Source organism: Poecilia formosa, unplaced genomic scaffold (genome assembly GCF_000485575.1).
Source record: "Poecilia formosa unplaced genomic scaffold, Poecilia_formosa-5.1.2 Scaffold202, whole genome shotgun sequence".
Taxonomy (NCBI): Eukaryota; Metazoa; Chordata; class Actinopteri; order Cyprinodontiformes; family Poeciliidae; genus Poecilia; species Poecilia formosa.
The window spans coordinates 304,831-327,064 of record NW_006800141.1 but is presented as its reverse complement, the minus strand read 5'-3'; the positions used below and the strand labels follow the sequence as shown (position 1 = coordinate 327,064).

The 22,234-nt window shown below is 37.7% G+C and overlaps 1 protein-coding gene and 1 long non-coding RNA gene across 3 annotated transcripts in view; one reads left to right on the top strand and one right to left on the bottom strand.

Moving 5' to 3' along the window:
• LOC103148283 (glypican-5-like) overlaps window positions 1-22,234 on the top strand; it is a 95,808-nt gene that overhangs the window by 61,443 nt on the left and 12,131 nt on the right. For both annotated transcript variants that reach the window (XM_007566972.2, XM_007566971.2), the window contains 2 exons: window positions 4,631-4,751; window positions 15,500-15,638. In XM_007566972.2, coding sequence (XP_007567034.1) covers window positions 4,631-4,751; window positions 15,500-15,638 — 260 coding nt within the window. The remainder of the gene's footprint in view (window positions 1-4,630; window positions 4,752-15,499; window positions 15,639-22,234) is intronic.
• Window positions 1-22,234, bottom strand: part of LOC103148282 (uncharacterized) — a 38,318-nt gene that overhangs the window by 4,962 nt on the left and 11,122 nt on the right. The gene's annotated exons all lie outside the window — the stretch shown is intronic.

Genomic DNA, 22,234 nt, shown 5'->3' with positions numbered 1-22,234 from the left:
AACAGGAACGATTATATCGCTAAATTCTGCAGCTATCTTTTCCGATGACATTTGCTGTTGCCAAGATGCCTTCTTTTCCTGTGCTGATCTTCATGTTTCTGACTCTGCTCAACTCTTCCCACACATCCGAGCAATCACATCATGAAACACATGACAGGAGGCTCTCTGGACTTCTAGCCAAGACCACAGAATCACATGGCAGCCTTAACTAACCTATTAAATAGATTAACTTAAGGTTCCCTAAAGTTCAGCAAAGCAGAGGTTTTCTTAATACTAATCAGTTGGAAGAGAAGACCAAACATTTATCAAAATAATTTTCTTTCTGACAATATTGGGCGAAATGTTAGAAGAAGACTTTTAAACCTGATGAAATCAGAGGTTGTTGGGAATAAAAGAATAAATAAAATAAAGAATTAAACTGATGCGAGTATCGCCTGTAACCTTCCACCTTACACATAGCGTGCCAAGGACAATGGCAGCTTCAAAAGAGGTGATAAAGTCAGTAAAGAAAAAAAAATGGTACTTTGAACTGCCAACCAAAGGGTTGACTTGGAGAGATCATCTAGGAGCTAAAAGAAAAGGAGTAGAGTGCAGGATGGGTGAGAGAAAAAGAGCAGTGAATAAAACGGAGACTGCTTAAGCTTAACTGCCCTGCAGATGACCCCTTCATTTTTGCTTGCAGTTTCTTCTTGCACATTTTGTGATCCAAGTATTTCCTCTTTAATATTGGTGCCTTTGAAGTATAGCATGCTATATTGCTTACTGCCAGGAGTTCAGACAGCTTCAATAAGAGCAACCAAAATGTTCTCTTTTCTTTCTTTTTTTCTTCTTTTTAGCTTGGTGTTTGAAATATTTATTTTTCATGAGAGCAAATCTAAAATTTTAGAGGTTATGGCAGGTCTCAGAGCCATGTGTACTTGTTTATGGGGCACAGGACTCCGGCAGAGTGTTTGTATCTGTTTAGACATATTTATATTCGCTGTAATTGGCAGCATGTTCTCATAGGTTATGTTGATTAAATGTTTGTAAAGTGGCTTTCACCAGTTCCTTTAGTGTTTGTACTACAGCGAAAGGCTCCTAGGCTCACAGTGTGTGAGAACAGTCTGGCCTTTCAGAACAAAACCTCTCGTTCAGACTATTTCAACATGTCCAAGCCCAGCTCGTAAAGTTAGCTGGCTACAGACATCCACTAGACCCCTCCCTTGCTTTCCCTGCTGGACTCACTTGTGACTTCAGGCTTTCCTCTTAAAAGGGCAGGAAGAAATAGCGGTATAGCAGCTTTTCCAGTGTTGCCTGGTTTTAATGATGTAGATGGCAACATTTACTAAATTGTCCTTTATTAAGCACTATGCACAAAATTATGTTGTAATTATAACAATACTACTACTACTAATAGTAATAATAATAATAATAATACATTTTTCTCTATGTTTAATACCTGAATTTATTAATAAAGTGAATGACACAATTTTACCATGTGATTCATTGACGTGACGCCGGCTCCGCCCCCAATCAGGATTAGCGAACTCTGGGTAATGGCTGTCGAGATTGCATGTTCCCCACTGATAATGATGGACCATGATTTCTTATTATTTTTCCTCGAAATCTGTATGACAGCACTTTAACGATGATGAACACAGATATTCCGACTATCTATACTATCCAACAATCCGCCCTACCTTGTGACAATGCGCGTGCACAAGCCGATATTACGTCACGGGTTGCTGACTCAGAAGACAGGTAAACATAGCCTTACACTATACTGGACACAGCTGGCTCAGCTTTGATGCGCTATGGTATGTTGTTCAGTTTCTCCAGATAAGGGGCGCAAACCTCGGCTCAATGTGCGGCCACCGCTTGTTCAGTTGCTGACAAACCCCAAAGAATGTTTGGCAGGTGACGTCATGCTAATTTCTGCTTAAGAAATGTAATGTAAAGCTGCAAATAAGAGGTTTACAAATTTGAGAAATGCTACAAGCAAGCTAGATTGACTCAGACGGTAAGTCATAAAATAACTTTATTGATTTGATACACTTTACCTTCTCCACTCAACAACAGTCTGGAGAAAGGAGCCTTAATAATCAAATTATCTGTTGCACCACCTGCAACATTCTTTCCAGCTGTAACGGTAGAACTGTCAGTAACATAGTTTTATGTATAAACAGTCTCACACTTACAGTTCTTGTTTATAGATGACATTTTTTACTCTTGCTTCCTTGACTTGACCTAATTTTCCTGTCAGCAATGGTAGGCTTTGCAGTGTTTTTGTTTCCTTGCCCACAAAGTTTCAGATGGGTTGAGATCTGGGCAAATACAGAAAACCCAAGTAAGCCTTATTCATTCCAAAATCAACAGTGCTTTATGAGATCATTGTCCCGCTGGAACATCCGATTGTGTTCAAGTTCAGCCATCTTGCCTTTGATTGTAGGTAAAATTATTAAATTTAGAGGTATTCATAGTATTGTTGCATCCACTTTGTCAAGTGCTCAGCATGGTTTTACTCCCACCATGCCTGACAGCTGGAACAGCGCTCTCAGGTTTAAAAGCATCACTTAGATTTCTGCCAAATTGTTCCTGATCACTGTGGTCAAATCTCATCTAACCAACCATAAAATAATTGTCCGGGCGGTGTTTTACTTGACACTTTTACTTGTACAAACGGCCAGTTTGGTGTAAAACGTGCCTCACATTGGTGTTCTCCCGACTTCCAGTTTACAATGGCTCTGTCTATTCATCAGGTGTTCCTCAACAACCTAACCAACACGAAAGCATGTTCCAACAGGAAAACAATTCCAAACACAGATCCAATCTGGCTTTAGGATGGATGAAATAGAATGACGTCATTGCTACAACTCACAATCTCTATAAACCACATCTAAATACACCCACTTTCTTTTTTTTTTAAAGCCATAACTCTATGAAAAGTACACATACAAATATCCAGAATCAGGATAATGAGGTACAAGTTCACTTTGCTGTCTCCCCACTGCACTTTGAAGATGAATATTTGATTTTGATTTCTGCTTCAAACACAGAAAGCATTCCTGCAGGCCTTTAAAAGATCAAGAGAGTTCAGTTAGAAGTTGAAAACAGGGAGCGGAGGTCACTGCTACTGTGTGCTGTGAGCAGAGAGAGGATCCAGACAAAGCAGCCTTTAAGAGTGTGTGTTAATGGGGCATTCAGCGATGACTGCTACAGTTCCACCGAAAGGGGCCAGAGACTCATGAGTCAAAAGTAATACATGTTTAGGTAATCATTTGCAATGTTTGCTTACACTTAACATTTGACTCGAGGAGAGAAATGAGCAGAATGTTGTTTTGTTAAAGTAAGGCAAAGTGTGTAAAGATTTAAGCATTTAATTGCTGTTACTGAAGTCTGATCTGTGCCATAAACCGCTGGATTATACTGTTTAGCACACTAAATTTGCTATCAAGTAATTATCCCGGGATATCCTGCTGCATCATTTGTCATGTCCCTTATGTGCTATCAAATGTTACTCCAATGAAATGTGGTTAGCCTAGCACTGCGCCAGACTCACCATGAAACGTCTTTTTTCTCTCTCTAGTATCCAGTCTGATGTGATAATTTCCAGTACTGTCATCGCGAGCCAAGCCTAGAGACAGACATGCATACACTCCCAAACCCACAGATGTTTGATTTTACATTTTATTATTTTATTTGGTGGAGTGACGCTGGAAGACTATTGATTGTTTCCATCCTCAAAAGATTTAGAGTTGGCAGCAGTAAGAGCTTTTAGCTGTTGTCAAAACAAAGATACGGTTATCTGTGTGAGTGTGCGCCTTGGGAGACTTGTAACTCAGCTTTCCAAACACACTAAAGTAAATCAAGCAATTCATTGATGAATAAATAATAATAATAAAAAAAAAGAAGAACAATGGGATGTAAAGTTAATGTGCAGCTTGACAGGGTTAAGAGGGGCGATTTTTATTGGCCCGATCAGTAAAGTGCCATTTCAGCAAGTTGATGGAGCGCAGACCTCATCAACACATTGCTCAGATCACAGGCCACAAATTCTCAGGTTCAGCACTTTTATGATTCCCTCCACTCAAATTTGCATGAATGCATATATGTGCGAGTAAGCACAACCACAAATGGATGTCATACCTATAAACATGTCTGTACAAACACACCGACTATAGCCATCCATAATCGCTTTATCACCGTAGCGCTGCTGCTGGAAGCATCTATTGATTTAATGTCAGTACCTGTCAATCCCCTCATATCCTTTTAAGTTCACAAATTAATAATTTATATCAGTATATAAATCCCAAAATAATTCAGACAACATTACAAAGACATGCACAAATAAAGAGTACTATAGTAATGTAGGGAAAGTAGTTTGTAAAGTGTTTGTTGGTGTTGTTTTGCTCCCACTGTTTGCCTTATTTCTGTACTGGATTCATAGAGCTGGAAATGAATGCAGAACACCAATCCAATCCAGCAGAGCAATCCAGAGTAGAGGGAGTAATTTGCCCAAGCTTGTGCAGTTTTCCTCTTTTTAACAACATGCATCCCTGTAACTGATCTACTCACAAATAAGACATTGGTTGAAGTTTAAAGTAAGTAAGTGATAACATTAATCTTGCTGATTTTACATTTATTTCCCCAGCTATAACGCTAGAATCGTCAGAAATGGTCTGCATGCCCAGAGGCAAAACCCAGAGGTCAAAGTTCGCAGCATGGATCCTACAATTGCTGAGTTCAAGAAAAGGCTGGAGCACTTCAACCAGGTAGGAGACCGTTGTCTTACCACTCGGACATCTGTCAACGATAATTGCATTTTTTTTTACTCAAAGGTGAGCATGTGTGTTTCATCCTGGTAATACAAGGACTGACCTAGGGGTGCCACTGAAGAATACAGATACTTTTACTAATTAAGCTTTATGTTGCTGAATAAATACAATCCTTTTCAGCATCAAGAGTTACCTATCATTACCAATGACATTATCAATAAACCATCATGAAACCCATTTATCCTTGTTTTAAATACTCTTTTAAATACATGCAACACAGGGAAATGCTGATCCACTGAATTATCTTTGTCATGTTCTTGTTTTCTGAACAGACCAAAATCGAACATAAATGAAAAGGATTTTGAGGGAAAAGGAAACCCTGACAAAAAAAAGTGGAATTACTGTAGAAAAAAAAAGAAAGAAAGGAAAGAGATGAGAGGGGAGAGCAAAAGGTCAGGAATGAGTGACAGATAGGCACAGATGACACAAGCAGCTTCAAAGTGACACTGTTTGTCATGTAGATGGGGCTTAGAGCTGAAAAGGACCAAGAAGAAAAGGCCCATTTCAGAGCTTCCCTAGAGGCCATTTGAGGAGACAAACGGACAAGGATTTTGTTCCCCTTTGCCTGACTGCCCTTTTGTTGCCCTTGAAATTATGCCTACAAATAGTATCAGTCACTGCCCACTCTATATCTGTAGATCTCACTTTCTTTTTCCTTTATTTTACCCTGCCTATGTCTATTCGATTGCTCATGCTTCTAATACATCAAAGAAACCTCCTCTTGTGTGTTCTCATTTGTCTTTGTTTCTCCCTGTTACTGAGCCTCTCTGTTGCTCTTATTTGAACTGATATCGTGGTTCTTTCTATCTGCTTTCATTCTCTTGCCTTTATCTCAGTCTTTATTTTTATTTTTTTTCATGAATATTCCCCCCCCCGCCCCCTGTTCTTGTATCGCTCATATCTCCCAGTCCGCCTGTCAACCTCTCTGCCTGTCTGCCACTGACAGCTCAAGATCACTTCTGTTAAACTTCAGCATCCTGTTGTGCATTGCAGCTGTCAAGTACCTTGTTGTCATGGAAACTATGCAGAGTTGAGCAGGTGTCCCATTGACATTTAGAGAGTTGAAGAGTGCACCTTGAATCCAGACCAAGTGACAGAGCTTTGCAAGAGTTTTATGGCTATTTCATATAAGACCATAGGATCAAACGTCCCATGTCGCAACTAGCAAAACTGCAGTTACACGTTTGCATAATGGTAAGGCTTGCCAATATCAAAAATAACAATTAAATGCTTATCGAAATACTACTTCTACTGCTGTTGATAGTACTTACTAAAATCAAACAAGTTGATTTGTACTGTTTGTGTTGGACTACGGCTTACTTCTGACATTTCTCACATAACGGATCAAAGGGATTTTGTTCTGAATTATATCCTCATTCAACAGAATTAGTTAATACCGTTACACTCTCATAATGTAACTGAGAAGCTTAGATGAAAGCTTCCTTTTTTTTTTCTTTTTTTTTTTACTGTCACTGTTCAGCTCATGTCTTGAGTTCCACTTTAGTTATTTGACAGTTTAACCAAATCTTAGAATATGGTGTAATTTCCATAGTGTCTTTCATTGGTACGTTCTTTAAGGACATTGGATGTTTTTAAATTGTTGAAAGACTGGTCAGTGTTCTCTGAATAATTTACATTAGCTGGCCTAAAGGTAAATGATACAATTGGTCAACTCCAAACAACACAAATATTGTGAAACAACTAAATAATAGTTGAGTGATTCTCAGGAAAGCTAAAAGTTTTCAATGTATACAGTTTTAAAGCTCTAAAGAATAAGCATACACCACTGCATGTTTGAATAGACCAGTGTTTTATTTTCTCACCGACTGTGCAGTACAAATTTGTCAGCTCCATCTTCATGCAGTAGATTGGACAGTATTCCCAATATATTTGAACAGAACTATATGCTCAGTAGCTTTAAACTGCATTCGGTAGGATGCAACACACTGCATCCTACCAGTATTTCATGGTTTACATTAGTGAATGGCTCCAACTTAATTCACTCACCAATGGTTTTTTTGGACCTGACCCGAATCTTCTTCATTTACCTCAGTAGATATTTTTGCTCCCTTCAGAGTTTCTGCAGAACACAAGGGACTCAAAGCGTGCCAATAAAATATCCTCCATATCATTTCACCATCAACAGAGCCTGAAACATTGAGGCAAGGCAGGATGGACCACACCTTCACATGACTTATGGCAAATTTTCTTTTCATCATCTGAAATGACGACGTATCAGAATAGGCAACATTCCCCACACTGTTATTGTCCTACGTTGGTGGGACAATAACAGTGCTGTAAGGAGTTTTCTTTTGTGTGTGTACAACAAATTGCGTCAGCTGTGGTTGTTTTAAAGTGCTCTTATGAATAGAGATGGAATGGACTGATTCAGCATTTGAGCAAGCAAATGAATAGGTGTACTTGGTAAAGAGACTGGTCAATGCATAAAACAGATGGTATAGTAAGAGTTCAGATCATTAAATTAATTGCGGCATCTTTCTTGATTAAGCACAAACAATCTAGTATTTATGTGGACCACACCAGCAATTGCTGGAAGCGCTGTTATTTTAGCAATAATCTCCTCTTGCCTTATTTGAGTTTTGGTCATTTCTGAGGAGTAACGCTGAAATGCAGGCCTGACTAAACAATATCAAAACTGGCAAAAACATAATTGCATGGAAAAATTACATTTAAAAAGAACATTTTAATCTCCTGTAATAGTTTATTATTTTATTTTTTGAAGCCCCTCATTAGTCATTATACAAAGTTTTCTTCCTGCAAGAGTGGGAGGGGGGAAAAAAAAAACAGTACAAAATAGACGGCAAATTTGTTGTACCTGAACAAAAGGTTTGTATTTTCTGCTTGTTCTTTTGTGGTTTTGTATGATCACTGGTCCCATTTGTCTCATTTTTGGCCCAGTAACGGACTGACATCTATACAGCGTGTACCCCTCCTCTCGTTCGATGACAGAGGGGATAGGCAGTTTTGCAAACTGAATGATGGCAACATGTTTTCACAAGTTGTGTTTACTTTCAAGGCCCATTTATCTAGGATTTTTTTTCCTTTAATTTTAAAGTTTGCAGTGCACAGTTTGTTCCCTCAGCTGATTGTAGCTTGCTCGAATGACTGAGTTTCAATGCTGTATCCTTGAACTGTAATTCCACATTCCTCAATGCAACATAAAGTTTATAAAATGCTCTGAACTAAACTATGACATTGGAAAAAAAACTTGAAAGAACAGAGGAAGAAAAGCAAGACAATATGTTTTCTTGCTGTGCTCTCCGAGTTTATCTAAACAAGAAATCTCCTGCTGAGACATCACAGACTTTTACCTGAAATTTATCAATATAATTATTTTGCATATGCACAGAGAAGAGCTTGAGTGTCGTTTTAAACATAAAAAGACAGACAGTACAGTTGTCGGGTTCTCACAATCATGTGGCGTGCTTGACAGCTTTACGTGGTGAATGCAGAAATACACCACTTGCAAATCCGCAAAACGTTTTATGAAACTAGAATTTGAAATGACATCTTAACAGGAAAAAAAAATAAAAACACATGCATGCAAATGTCAAACCTAATGTTACATTGTTCTATAAAAGGATCTATTTACTAAGTCAGATCAGAATCCACCCATGTTGATCTCCCATGACTATCTTCTTTATTTCACTATCTTCTCTGCCTGTAAATACTGCTAAAGTGGACAATAAATGTTGTGTAATGCACGTTTGATTAATAGCATTAAGTCCAGCTGTTTATGGGTGTGGGTCCTTTAAGAATGTTCATTTTGTTCTCATGAGGTCAGAACATTTGTGAATGTGTAAAACCATTTCTTTTCCAAATAGAATGTGACACACAGACTCACAGATTAACATCAACACGTACAAACCCAGACAGTATCATTAAAAAAATAAATAAATAAATAAAAATAGCAGGAAGTTGGGATAACTGAAATGTCGGAGCACCGCTTTAAAGATTTTCTTAAAAATACAGAGCATAGAATTGGAATTGAGAGAAACATGTTGGGTGATTGATTAGGCTGACTACCGCTTTGCTGTGCTACTTAACAGCTCAGTGAGATACCACACTGGAGAAGCTTCCTTTGAGATCAATCATCCTAGCAATTAAATATACTTCATTGTGTTTCTGTTCTAATTCCAGTGCTATTTTAGCAAAAACAATCATATATTTTCTGACTTCAACACAGAATGGATTTTTATGTCTTAGTCTAAGGGGGTTTGAGCTGTAAAGCATTACTGGAGCCCAGGGATGAAGAAAGAGCCTGGAGTTAGCTGGCAGCATGTCACAGGGAGGGGACAAATTCTTTCCACTTGAAAAAGATGATGAACTTGGTCTTCAGAGGAGCTCTGCTTCTTTTTTGCTGCTGCTGTGGCAACAATACAGTAACAGGTCTGTCTACACAGTCCTGTGTTTTCGCCTGGCAACCAAACTTTGTGAAGCCAGACTGTAATTTGATCATAACATTTTTTTGCATCTGTAATTTAATGCAAAGCTTCTAAATATCCCACCAGATGTGACTTTTTTGCCTCACTTTTGGGTTACCAACTCATCATTAAAGAAAGGAAGTCTGCAGTGACGCAGGGGTAGAGCGCATGATCCATGTGCTTTACCCCGAGGCCGTGTAGAGGACCCGTAGAGGACTGAGGCCTCTACGCGGTCATCACAGGTTTGAGTCCCGGCCTGTTTGCCGCATATCCTCCCCCTCTCTCACAACCCACTTCCATGTTGACACACTGTCAAATAAAGCACACTAGAGTCAAAAAAAAAACTTACAAAATGAATGAATTAGTATAAAAAAAAAAAAAGTAAGCCTTGACACGTAGAAAACCTAAAACTTGCTAGTGGTGGTGGCACATAGCTACGAAAATCTAATTTGCTTGTCAAGAATTAGACTATTTTGAGTTGAACTGGCCCTAAATTATCACAAGGTATTTTAAAAATTCACAATACCAATTGTTGCCTCATTGCCAACATCTCATGCCAGCAACAACAGAAGCTGTTGCTGAGGGACAAACATTCAGAATCAGCAGTGGGCACCGCTAATTAAAACGTTAGCTGTGTTAACCCTAAAGCAATAATGTTCACGATTGACTCAAGGGAAGCTAAGTGTGCTAAACAACTACAAAGTTAGCAAAAACACTAAATAGAAAAAAGATGGAATAAGATTAACAAAACCTGCAAGCTTTAAAACAAATATTTTCCAATGCCATCATGTCAGCTGGTCACCAGCCCTACTCTGATAGAGATCTAGACTTTGGAGGTTGCTGGTCATTTTGCCCCTTTGCCACTCAGGATGCTTGCAGCTTTAGTTGTTTCAGACTCATCCTTTTTGGGAACAAAAAGAAACCGTTTTCCACAGAACATTACTTTGTACATACCTTGGGGACATTTCATTAAAGTGCTGAAAGGGAGATTGATCCTTATCAAACTCCAACAGATACCACGATGCCTATACATGCTACAGTAAAATTCCTCATTTCCATAGCAGTCTTGCCTGCTTTGAAACATACAATTGTGTATCGTTGGTAGCTTTTAGAAAATATGTAAGTTAAGGTAAATTCACGACCATATTGTTTCATATCTTGAAGCTAGGGTTGTCAATGATAATGCGCTAGCGCATCCAATTAATCTGAAAATATTAACGGGTTAATATTACATAACGCAGATTAATCGACCTACCTATTTTTTCCTGTGCACATACTCTCCTGGCATGTGCACATCTACGTGTATGAGCTCGAAATTTCACATGCACAAATTACGCCCTTTTGCTTGGATGGATGAGATACTGACAGACTGCATTACCTATAGGTAGTTGTTTGCATTTTAATTGGTTGGAATGTGACAGAAGGGGCGGCTTTCCCAGGACACCATTCCTGCAAGAACTACAGCTGTGTGTATAGTTAAGTTTCAATCTTGCAAATGTAGTTATTACAACACATGTTGACATAACAAGGTTTGTTGCCTGGATCTAAATGTAGCTCTTTAATCTGGAGATGAAAGTTAAAAAATACACCCAAAAAGTTACATAATTTTTAAGTGAATTTATTGGAAAGTAGTTTGAGAAATTGAAAAGTTTTGAATCTGTGCAGGAATAGAACAAATATTTTCATAATTATTGTGAGGGATTTTAAGCCTTTGTTGTGTCTGTTGTTTCGATGATTCTCCAATGAGGGAATTTGTTTTAAAGGACTAATAGATGCAGTTTATTGGCAGTAGAAAAGAAGGTCACTTTTTTTCTTTTGGTGGCTACTGAAATATTGAAAGTACATGCATTGTGAAGGCTGCTCTCATTAATCCAGCGTGTGGGCTGATTATTACCATTATAATGGGCATTCCTGGCAAATGACCTCAAGTGGTACCTTGTCAGAGCTGCTTTTTAAACCGTTTAAATTGTTTCCCATGGAGGACAAGTGCAGCTCACTTTGATGCGTGAAGTATTTCATGTTCCCAGCAATGCAGAAGCAGTCTCATATTTTCTCACAATTTTTTGTCATCAAAGCGGTTGTTGAAACATGCTCAGAAAAAAAAAAAAAATGCAACTGCTGCTCCAACTGTTGTCTGTCATTCACCGACCGTAAGTCCAAGTTTATTATGATACACATACATTATACACACATGCAATATGCTTCAGCGAGTGTCTGAAAGGTGCAGGGCGTGACGATCTTAACAAAACAGTGCATTGCCGTGAATGACTCACGAGTGTTATATAAAGTCACAGCCAATAAGGTGTCACTAGCAGTTAGTAACACAATCAGCTTGTGGCAGCATGTCGAGGAGGGGTGTGTTGCTTTGCTATCGTTTAAAATTTGGTTATGCATTTCAAGAATGCTCATTTCTATTTTCATTTAGAGTATTATTTTTTATGGTCTGATTTCGGGACATTTCTATTTTCTTAGAATTTGTCTTGTACTGAAAATGTAAATCAATTTGCTTATATATATATAAATTACTGATTCATTAAAGGAAAAGAATATTTATTTTAATATGTTATATGTGTTAGGGCAAATGTTTTTTGTTATTGATAGCCATTTTTCTCCTCTGTTCCCTGCAGATTGTTTTTAACATCCGATCTTTTTTTTTTTCAGTTTCACCACCAATGGCCTGAATAAAGAGGTTGTATTTTAAATCATCAGCAGAGAATCAGATGGCATCAATAATAGATTATTTTTACCATCTTTCATCAAAAGCGTATGTTTCCATTTTAGAGTAGGAGTCCTTGTTTGCTGACTTGCATATTGTTAGACTTTCCAGTGAAAGTCAAACTATATTTGAATATACGTGTGTGTGCCTCTTTTAGATACAGACCTGATCAAAGTTTTAAGACCAGTTGAAAAATGGCAGTAATTTACATTTTGCACTGTTGGATCTTAAGAAGGTTCTGAATAGAACTTCAAAATGCAAAAAAGAAAAAAAAAAATGTGAGTGAGACCAAAAATTCAGAGTAACCATTTTACTGCAAACATGCCATGTGGACATCAAGGTCAATTTTTTTTTCTCATCAGAGAATAAAAATTTCTTTCACCTGTCAATGTGTCATGTTTGGTGCTTTCGTGGAAACCCTAAACGGGCAATGTTATGCCACTGAAGGAGTTGAGGCCTTTGAAGAAGAAGTTTTTTTGTTCTTAAAACTCTTCTCTTGCAGATATCTGATGGTTATGCCATTGCAATTGGCGCCAGTGACAAGCTTAATTTGGTTGTGTATCTTGACAGACAGTGAATTGAATCCTCCGGCTCATTGCCAGTGACATTTTTTGGGGTCTGCCACTTGACCTTTCCGTAACCCTCAGGATCTTTTAAGAAGTTTAAAATTACTGTCTACTGCGTCCAACCTCAGCACCAGTCATCTAGTCATTTATTTTTGGTCTTTTGAATGATGTGATCTTAAACTTTTGATGAGATGATAGACAGCCTATTTCAGTGGTGGTTTGCAATAACTTGCTCCCTCACATTTCGTCTTTTTATATTGTGAAGCTACAACTTAGAATCTTCTTTAGTTTCAAAAGTGCAAAATGTGAATTCTTTCCATTATTCAACTGGTCTTAAAATTTTGATAAGCAGTGCATATTCTAAAGGCAACTGATTTTTCCTTCCAGCACAAGCTTTTCTGTGGATGCTTGCAGCAATTTATCCTTTGAAGCTCTAAACCCTATCATCCTCTGACTAAAGAATCTTTTTAAGAAGAAAGAGAGGGGAAAATTAGTTTGCACGTTATAAGCGGGACTAGCAAACTATTTCATCAAGTCTTTTGAAAATATTTCAATTCTCCTGGGATGCCAGAATAATGAAAGGTTGGAATTCCTTTTTTCAAGCACTTTTCTCCTGGATGCATACCATCTTACATAACTGGAAGCACCTGTCAAACAGCATAGTCACAGTATAACCTTTTTTCTTTCCAATGGATCCAGTTTCATGTTTTTTTTTTTTGTTTTTTTTTTTAACAATTTACCTTCATGTCAAACATTGTATTATTTGCAGGACAGTCCTCATTTGACAAACGGGTGTTTTCCAACACCTTTGAAAACAAAGGTGTTTCAGTTAACTCTATTAAAATAATGCTCTGTGGTGTTAATGAGGTACTGATTATGTAAACTATTTTCTAAATTTGTATGACAATGGAAATAAGTGTTAAACATATTGTCTTTTTTTTTTAGTTTTAGATATAAACAACATCTTTATGACAAGTCAAGATAGGTCATAGAGTTGACCATCATTATTCTCTGGATGAGATTAAGATGTTTTTCATCTTTCTTATAGGGGATGTTTTCTCACTACATATCATTTATCTGGTAGTGATAAATATTCACATATTTTGATTGGCTTTGCTACATTTTCCCATGCCTTTTATTTAAACTTAAATTGGCAGCTGTTAACATTAGTCTGCTGTTAATAACAGGCTGTGATATCGCTCATTGTTCTTTCATTTTGAACACAGAATATCAGTTTACAATTTCTAAAGAGTCAAAATATGCTCAGGATACCAAAATAGACAGGTTGTAATTTCATCCAACCCTTAAACAAAACCTGTACAAATACATCATTTCTGAGCATTTCATGTGACTAACTGTTGCAAAGCTGAAAGCTGAGATGTCCGCTCGGGAATCCTTTTCATTTGTTTTGGCTGTAAGGGATCTGTCTTACCACATTGTTTTTAAGGCCCTATATCATATCAGTATATCTAATTCATCAACACTGAGCTTGTGCCATAGCTGTACAGTTGCACTATAGCTCATTGCATTGAGATACAATGTCAGAAACGTATTTTTGTGGCACAGTAATTTACAGTTGCCTACTTTATTACACGCTGTTGAAAAATGCAATAATCCGTCTAATGACGAAGAAAATTATTTTATTTTTTTTAACATTTTTAAAAGTCAAGCTGTTTACAGGTTTTCTTATAATTTCATAGGTTTTTACTTGTTCACTGTATGTCTTGGTCTCTTGGTTTTGATCAAATACCGTACGTGCATTATACCTGCTGATCCACAATTGTACTTTGCATAACTTCCTAAATACTACTTTAGTATGAACCACTGTGGAGTCCCCTGAAAGGTTTTGTTGTAGGGAATTTTAACAGGTCACCCTTAGAGCAGGTGTCAAAGATATTTGTCATCCCTCAACACTAATTACTCTTTACATTCATTACATTCGTCTATCGACATGTTTTTAGTTAATATGTCTTCTGTGTGAATCTCTGTTATTATTATGCACCAATCATAGTGCATGTGAACAGACATGAGTAGACCATAGTATCAAAAAAGGTGTTTGTGATGTCATACATTCAATGGGTTGGATTCATTATATTTGTTGCCCCTATCCCTCAGGTAGAACATATCCCCTTACAAAGTATGGAATGATATGACAAAAAACACAAATATGATGCATGTAGAAAAAAAAAACACTTTTTGCTATTTTTGTTTGAGTAAATGTTTTTCTGGAAACATGCTTGGAAATAAATGGAACACATAATCCTACCACCTAGGGCCTTTTGCTGTTGTGCACCACCCATGTTGATCTACCCCAGGATATTTAGAGCTCTAGCCAACATTTACAAGACTTGATGCGTCGAGGCAGAGTAGGTCATGTTTCATCTTGAAATGTTTCACAAGAAAACTAACGAAGCATTTTTTCTTTCCTTTCTGACATGCACCATGCTAAACTTAAAGTATCATTCATGTTCCTATTTCAAAATAGTATTTATTGCATGACTTGAGGTTGTCAATGAGGTTGACAACACCCATTTTACGGTGTCTCTACCCTGTTGTCCACTTTCTTATTACTCTCACCCTCACTATGAGAAAATTGAGTTTGGCCTGTCTCATCTCTTCACACTCAGTCCGTCAGATTTCCTAAACCATTTCACTATTTTAATCTGCTTACAAATATATATTTGTCCTTGTTAATTATGCCTGCTTTATATTGATGTTCATATTGTAATTAATTAAAAACACTAGATTTGTTATTTTTAATATTTGCATAATACCAATTAAATATTTGAATCATCGTATCATAGCAAACTATTTACTCACTCACCCTATGAATAGTGTTGCAAATTTGTTCAGTTTTATGAAAATGTATCTCTTCTATGTTTTTTTTTTTTTTTTTTTTTTTATAGTCTGAAAATGGTACTCTAGTGTAGGCTAATTCTCTATTATCTGTTTCCATAGGAAACCCAGGAGAAGTTTCCAAATCTCAATGAAATTGAGGTCTGGGAAGAACCAGGCAGTGGGGAAGAGCAAGGAAGCACCGCAGACTGTGATGATGAAGATGGTTGCCAAAGCTCAGGAGATGATGACGAACAAAACTGTAAGTCACACACCAACCTGGGCGAATGTCACCTCTACGACCACACACCAACAAGAATGATCCAATTTTTATATTCCACATTATATCCAGTCTATGTCTAGTTGAGATTTAAACTGTCACTATCATACTTGACTTTTTTCAACCTTCTTTTCCTGATATTATGTAACCAATCAAGACTTTACTTTGAAAAGAGTCAGCCCAGATACCTCTCTCAGCACCGACACAAACATGCTTATAGCGAAGAAGATGTGAGGTCATGTGCTAACTGAGAATATTCACTCAGTCTCTTAAACCTGGAGGATGGGGGTCTGTTTTTATAAAGCATGCAATGATCTCAGTGAAAGGGTTTCAGTCAAAAAGCAACACTGTTTCATGTTTTTGTAAGACACTTAATTGGTTACTAGTGTTTCAAACTAAAATATTTTGGATGTACAAAGAAAGTAGATGTTAGCTTTTAATATTAGAAATCATGTCAGAAAAGATTTTCTGTTGCTTAGTTAAGTTGTAAGATATATACTCTAGGGCTTCTGGTTGTGGTAGAGCTCCAAAGGTCCAAGTTATAAGGAGGATTAACCATCCTCTGTTGTATTAAACAGAGGACTTCATTAAAAGTTAATGAACAGACTCAATTTATCACCCATCACTCAGAAAAGGTGGAACTGCTCCTTGCTGAATGTAATGTCTCCACACGCGTAAGCTGAACGTGTTCTCCTCTGTGTAGGACAAACCTATACTGCAGCTTCCAGGCGTGATATCTACAATAACTAAATACAGCTTATGTCTTGGATCCAGCAGTTTACATTTTGGAAACATTGCAGATTTCCTTAGAGAAAAGTTGAATAATTTCTAGATTTGTTAAGGAGGCTGGCAGTAGCTTACTCTACCGTAGAGTGAATAAGACTTTCAACCCACAGAACATGCAGGACAAATTTAAGAAAGCAGAATGTTCATATAATTAAACTCAAGTGTTCCAGTAACAAATCTCTATGAACATGGTCTACTGTTTTTTGTTTTTTTCTTGAAGAAAGTGCACTCTCACTATATACTGTATTGCCTGTTTGATCTTGGCTGTGATCTTACTCCTCTTGCCAAGGGACATGCTGGTCTACTTTCTGCGCCAGCTAAACAAGACCTGGTCATGTACGAACTGCCATTGCAACAATCATGAACAAAGGGGATAAATCAGCGTATCTTTAATGAACCATATTATCCCTCTTCTCTGGGGCTATGAGTGCCTCTTCTGTACTACATTTTCTGGCGTGACCGAGGCTTATTAACCGCATTAGCCGCGGGATCATTTATGAAGCTGCTTCCAAAGGGGCTATTCATTAGCTCATAAACACATTAATCTCCAAAATACTTTTCTTTATACTTTAGACCACTATCTTTCTTTCAGGAAAAGGGATGCTTCAAATCTTGACAGATCAAGACTTTTTTTTTCTGCCTTTTCTGACAGGACCAACAGTGTGGTCTGGGGTTCTAGTAGTTTTTTTTTTTTTTCCTCCAGTTTTCTTGGGCAGGTTTGCAAAAAAAAAAAAATAGACAGCCAGAATAGGGTTGTCTGAAATCTGCAGCAGCTACAAAACGCTCTACAAAAGCCCCAGAATCACAATGTTTGTTAAAGACGCAAAACTTGAATAGGAAGACGCATCAAATTTTTGAACAAGAAAATATTATCCTTGCTGTGAATGTTTTTGAATTAAGCCTGCTTTACAGAAACGTTGGCTTGCCTACACATTAACCTGTGTTTTCCCCAGGCATTGCATTTGCACATATCCTGCTCTTAGTTATTCAGACATATGCTCCCTTCGACAGACTTCCTCCAGATGGTGTATTAAAAAAAAATAAAAATAAAAATAAACAGGGCTGTGATACACATGCCAAAATGCTACAGATAAGCAGAATGGCAAACAACCAAAGATAACAGACCAATTAGATATTTCAGAAACTAAAATGCTACCCAAGATACATTTACCTATCTGAATAAATGTTTCATAAGTTTTATGTCAATACTAGGACTGGCGTGGGGTTTAAGAAGTCTTTTGAACAAGTATGTAGATGGCAAAGGAGGTTATACATCACATAAGAGACAAGGAGCTAAACAGGGGACTGATCTTAAGATTTATGTTCTGCATTATTATGTGAATCAGTCAACCTTGAAAACACAATTCTCATTTGGTAACTAGCAACATCTGCCAGGACAGTCTGCTTATGAAGAAATTGAGAAGTAAGAAAATGCACATATTAATGGAAGGTGGAACATCTGAAGAGCAGCAAAGGAAAATGTATGCTTTCTAGTAACTTCTGTTTCAACCCCTCACTAAGACACACGTGAATTCAGATACATTTGTTCTTAATACTGTCTGAAGACAAATTAGCAATGTGTTTGATGCAAAGTATTCATTCCATATTTTGACATTTTACAGCCAGACATGTGGCTAAATTACTTGTATTGTTGTAAGGTACTTGACACAAAATAAAGCATAATGAAGTCGAAGGAAAATTATATATATATATATTTTTTTTTTTTTCCCCACTATGGCTTGAATTCATGGATTCAGCTGTACTCAGAGGCCCCGAAACAAAATCTGTGCAAGCACATGTGTTGTAAAGTTGATTTTACAATACATTGTAAATTGATTTCAGTATAAATACAGCTGTTCTATGACGGCCTCAGAGATTTGCTAAAGAGAAGCTGCCTAAAGGCCCAAGATAATTCAGGAGGAGCTCCAGAGATAAAGCACTCATGTGGGAGAATCTGATGACAGCTCTTAGTCACATGTCAGCCACAAGTCTGGCCTTTTGAAAAAGTGTTAAAAAAAAAAAAAAAAAACCGCAAATCATGTTTGTAATTTAAAGACACGAAAGGGAGGCACCAACAAGTTCTTCTGCTCAGATGAGACCAGAACTGAACTTTTATGGCATGTGTGCAAAACACCATGTTTAACAGAAAACTAAACTTGCATTTCATTAAGGTAACACATCTGGTGACCTCATGCTATGAGGATTACTTTGAATCTCCATAGCATGGCGATTTGATGGAAGGATGCAAGATTTGATGGAAGGATGAAAGAAGCTGAATACAGGAATATCATGGGGGGGAAAAAACTGTTAGCAGCTACAAAAGACTTAAGACATGGGTAGGCTTTTATTTTTAAGTTTGTTTGTTTTTTGTTTTTTTTTTGTTTGTTTTTTTGTTTTTTTGGTAATGCAAATTATACAATCATGCTAAGTATTTCTTCCACTTTGCTCTTTCAAATGAATCAATATATTTTGTTAATCCCAGAGGGAAATTAATTTCGTGATGGTCTATCACTTTAAATCCCAAATAAATAACAACAAAGTTTGTGGTTGTAACAACACAAAGTGAGGTAAAGTTCAGGAGGTGAATCCTTTTGCAAGCCACAGTATTTATTTCATTTTGATGTCGATTTCACTGTTCACCATTGTGTGTGTAAAGCACACAAATCCCTAAAGGCTGACACAGTTATTGAGCAAGTCATGGAACGACTTGGTTCAACTTACACCTCTATCACAAAATAATCACAAGTTTGGAACAGCCTGCCGAAAACAAGAACACATCTGCCTTTGGTTTTAGAAAAGTTAGAACAGAAAGAGGAGATTAGGTTGGAAGTACCCAGTGTCACAGCCATAGATGAGGTGGAGGGAAAAACATTATAGTCAGTGCAAACAGTGCCAGAACTAACACCATGTAGCTTTTTGACTTGCTTTCACATCAAAATAAGCAGTTATGAAATGAAGGTACAGCTAAATGAGTCAGAAAAGGATAAAAATTAGAGAACAAAAATTCAGTGTATAAATCAATGACTCGATCTACCGTGAGAGAGGAGGTTTAGGAACATACAATATGGATTTGGTGCTTGAAATCCCAGTTTGGTTGCTTATAACTCTGCTAACCCTGGATCTTCCCCCACCAAGGTTCCCTCTCGAGACTGCGTGCATAGAAGCTGGCTGACCAGCAGATGTAGTGGCTGAGTCCCAGGTGCGGATATTGCTAGTGGGGCTGCCATTTCCCCTATTTTTTTTATTATGTAGAGCTCACGGGGCTCAGAGAAAGTTCCTCCGGGAAGAGCTATGTTGTGGAAGAGGGAACAAGAGGATCTGCAATGGCTTTGGACTTAAAGGAAGATGGCCTGGTTTGCAAATGGATGTGGTGGGGATTCATTACATTTCTAGTCACATTAAAAGGCTGTCTTCTTCTTCATTAGAAGCTGTAAAACATATTACATAGTTGTTAAGTTTTGGCTCCGTTGTTTAAATTTGAAGAAGGAAAAAACAAATCAGTTAGGGTGACACAAGTTTAAAACTATTAAAATAGACATAAATTAGTCTTTCATTTTAAAGCTAACCTGTAATTACCAAATCACCACATTTATTTACATTTTTTCATATTTATTTCCTGGTTATATCTGCCTCCTGTCATGGTGTTGAGACCCTGATGCTGCTTATCTTTTCGTGGAATTCTGTTTCTTCCATGGCTGATCTGGCCTCTGGTTTTTATTGCACTTTTTTCGGACTGTATTAATTTGAAAGGCTCCCGAGGCGATGTTCATCAGAAGAGCATAGTTCCCATTAGCAATCATCATCATTTCCTTTTAAAGCAGTATCTGTGGGTCCTTTATGGCTGAGCTTCTCCAGCACACCAAAACCAAGAATCTCTGGTGTAGCAGCAGGCCATAAAACAGAGGCTTGTGGTGTGAGAAACTACCCACGGAAATTGGTGAAAATGATCCATACAATTCAGAACTTTGTCTGACTGCACAGAAGTTAAACAGCAGAAGCAGGAGGAATGTCGATGACTCAGTGCTCTGATTCAAATGAAAGCATTAACAACAAAACCAGACGTGGAACCAATATTCAACCATCTCAAGGAATTTTTATGGACTTTTGCAGGTTACATGGCAATAAATGGCATCTTAGGGATCCTAAAACCTGCTTTCCAGATTAATAAAGGTCTCTGTTGAAAACTGCAAATTCAATGCACATAACCTGAAGTTTATTATGCGCATGAAACCCTTGTGCACCGTTCTTTCCCTTTGACCCGGGCATTGATTTTGCTGTTAGTTTTTTTTTTTGTAACGACCAAATGTTTATTGATTTTCAAGAAATATTTTGATCTCGGCTTTAGGAGCTAGGGCAAACTTTCTGTTTCATCTGCTTCACTAGAGCACTTAGTCAAGCTTACATAATTCTGAGGGCTGCAATGAGAATTTGATGAGCATATAGTTTATTTGAATAGCATAAGAGACTGACTGGTATGTCTGACCTTGCCTGTGGCTTACGCTCTCTTTTAATAGATAAACTGGCATTTTTGGAGATACCAATGGTATTGAAAACTACAGTAAGCTGTACTGGGATTAGTATTATTCCTTTGGACTCATTTCAAAACAACTGCACAGAGAGAAGTAGGTGAGAGTAAATGGGTGAGATGAGAAGGAAAGATCAGCCCAGAGGAAGTTAGGAAGGTGCATTTTGTTTAAACGAAACAGGTTTAGATAGTGACTGTACTGCACCACTTTATATTTTGTTAGGCCATGAATGATTGTGGCAATCAACCCATTTGTATATTGACTACTTCCAGGCCGACTCCAAGTACAGGCATTATGCGTAAAAGAGAGACACATTCAAGACAAATCCCCTCACTAAAGGTCAATCCTATTGACCAAAGCAACAAAGGCCTTCTCTGTTATCTATAACTAATTAATTAGAGCTGAACCTGGAACAGGTTGTCAAACATGGGGGCCGGGAAGGGTTTGCCCCCACAGCAAACTAGCTAAGTACAGTGTAAAAAGAAAGAAACACTGACAGCTTATTCTATGCATATTGCATAAACATAAAACTGCAATGAGTAAGTGAAGCAGAGGTTACATCAAAGTATTTTACTCACCCACACAAAATGAAACATTTATAGCATCACAGCACAATGTTCTTTTTTTCTTCTTCTTCTTCTTCTTCTTCTTCTTCTTCTTCTTCTTCTTCTTCTTCTTCTTCTTACCCTCACAGATATCTAAAATCACTTTGAAGTAAGGATGGCAAGCATCACCTAAAGTAGTTTTATTCAAGGGAGACTTGTCACGTGGAGCAACACAGAGTGGGGCATTCTAATTTCTGCACTGAGTTTTGTGGCTCACTATGCTTGTCACTAAGCAAGTATCACCAGAAGACATTCTTCCATCAGTTGTCTTCTCTATAAAGGAGATCGGTTTAGCTGCTTTTATCTGAGATCGCTTTCTTCCTGACACGTTCCAAATCTCATTAGCACTCGCGAGTCAGAACGTAGGTTGAACAGTAAAGGTTGACATTTTGGCTGATCTATTTATTCATCATGATACGTCAGAGTAGCACTTGCATTTCTGCAGATGAGACCCCAATCTGTCTGTACCTCTCCCTCTCTGTGCTACTTTCACCTGTGGACTTGTAAACAAGACATCCAAACACATGAACGGAGTCTGTGAGGAAGTGATTGACCCCCACCCACCCCCGAACCCAACAATGACCTCAAACTCAGGACGAGTGAATTTATCATTTCTGCTTCAAATCTGATTGCAAACTACTCCGTCGCATGTCAACAAAAC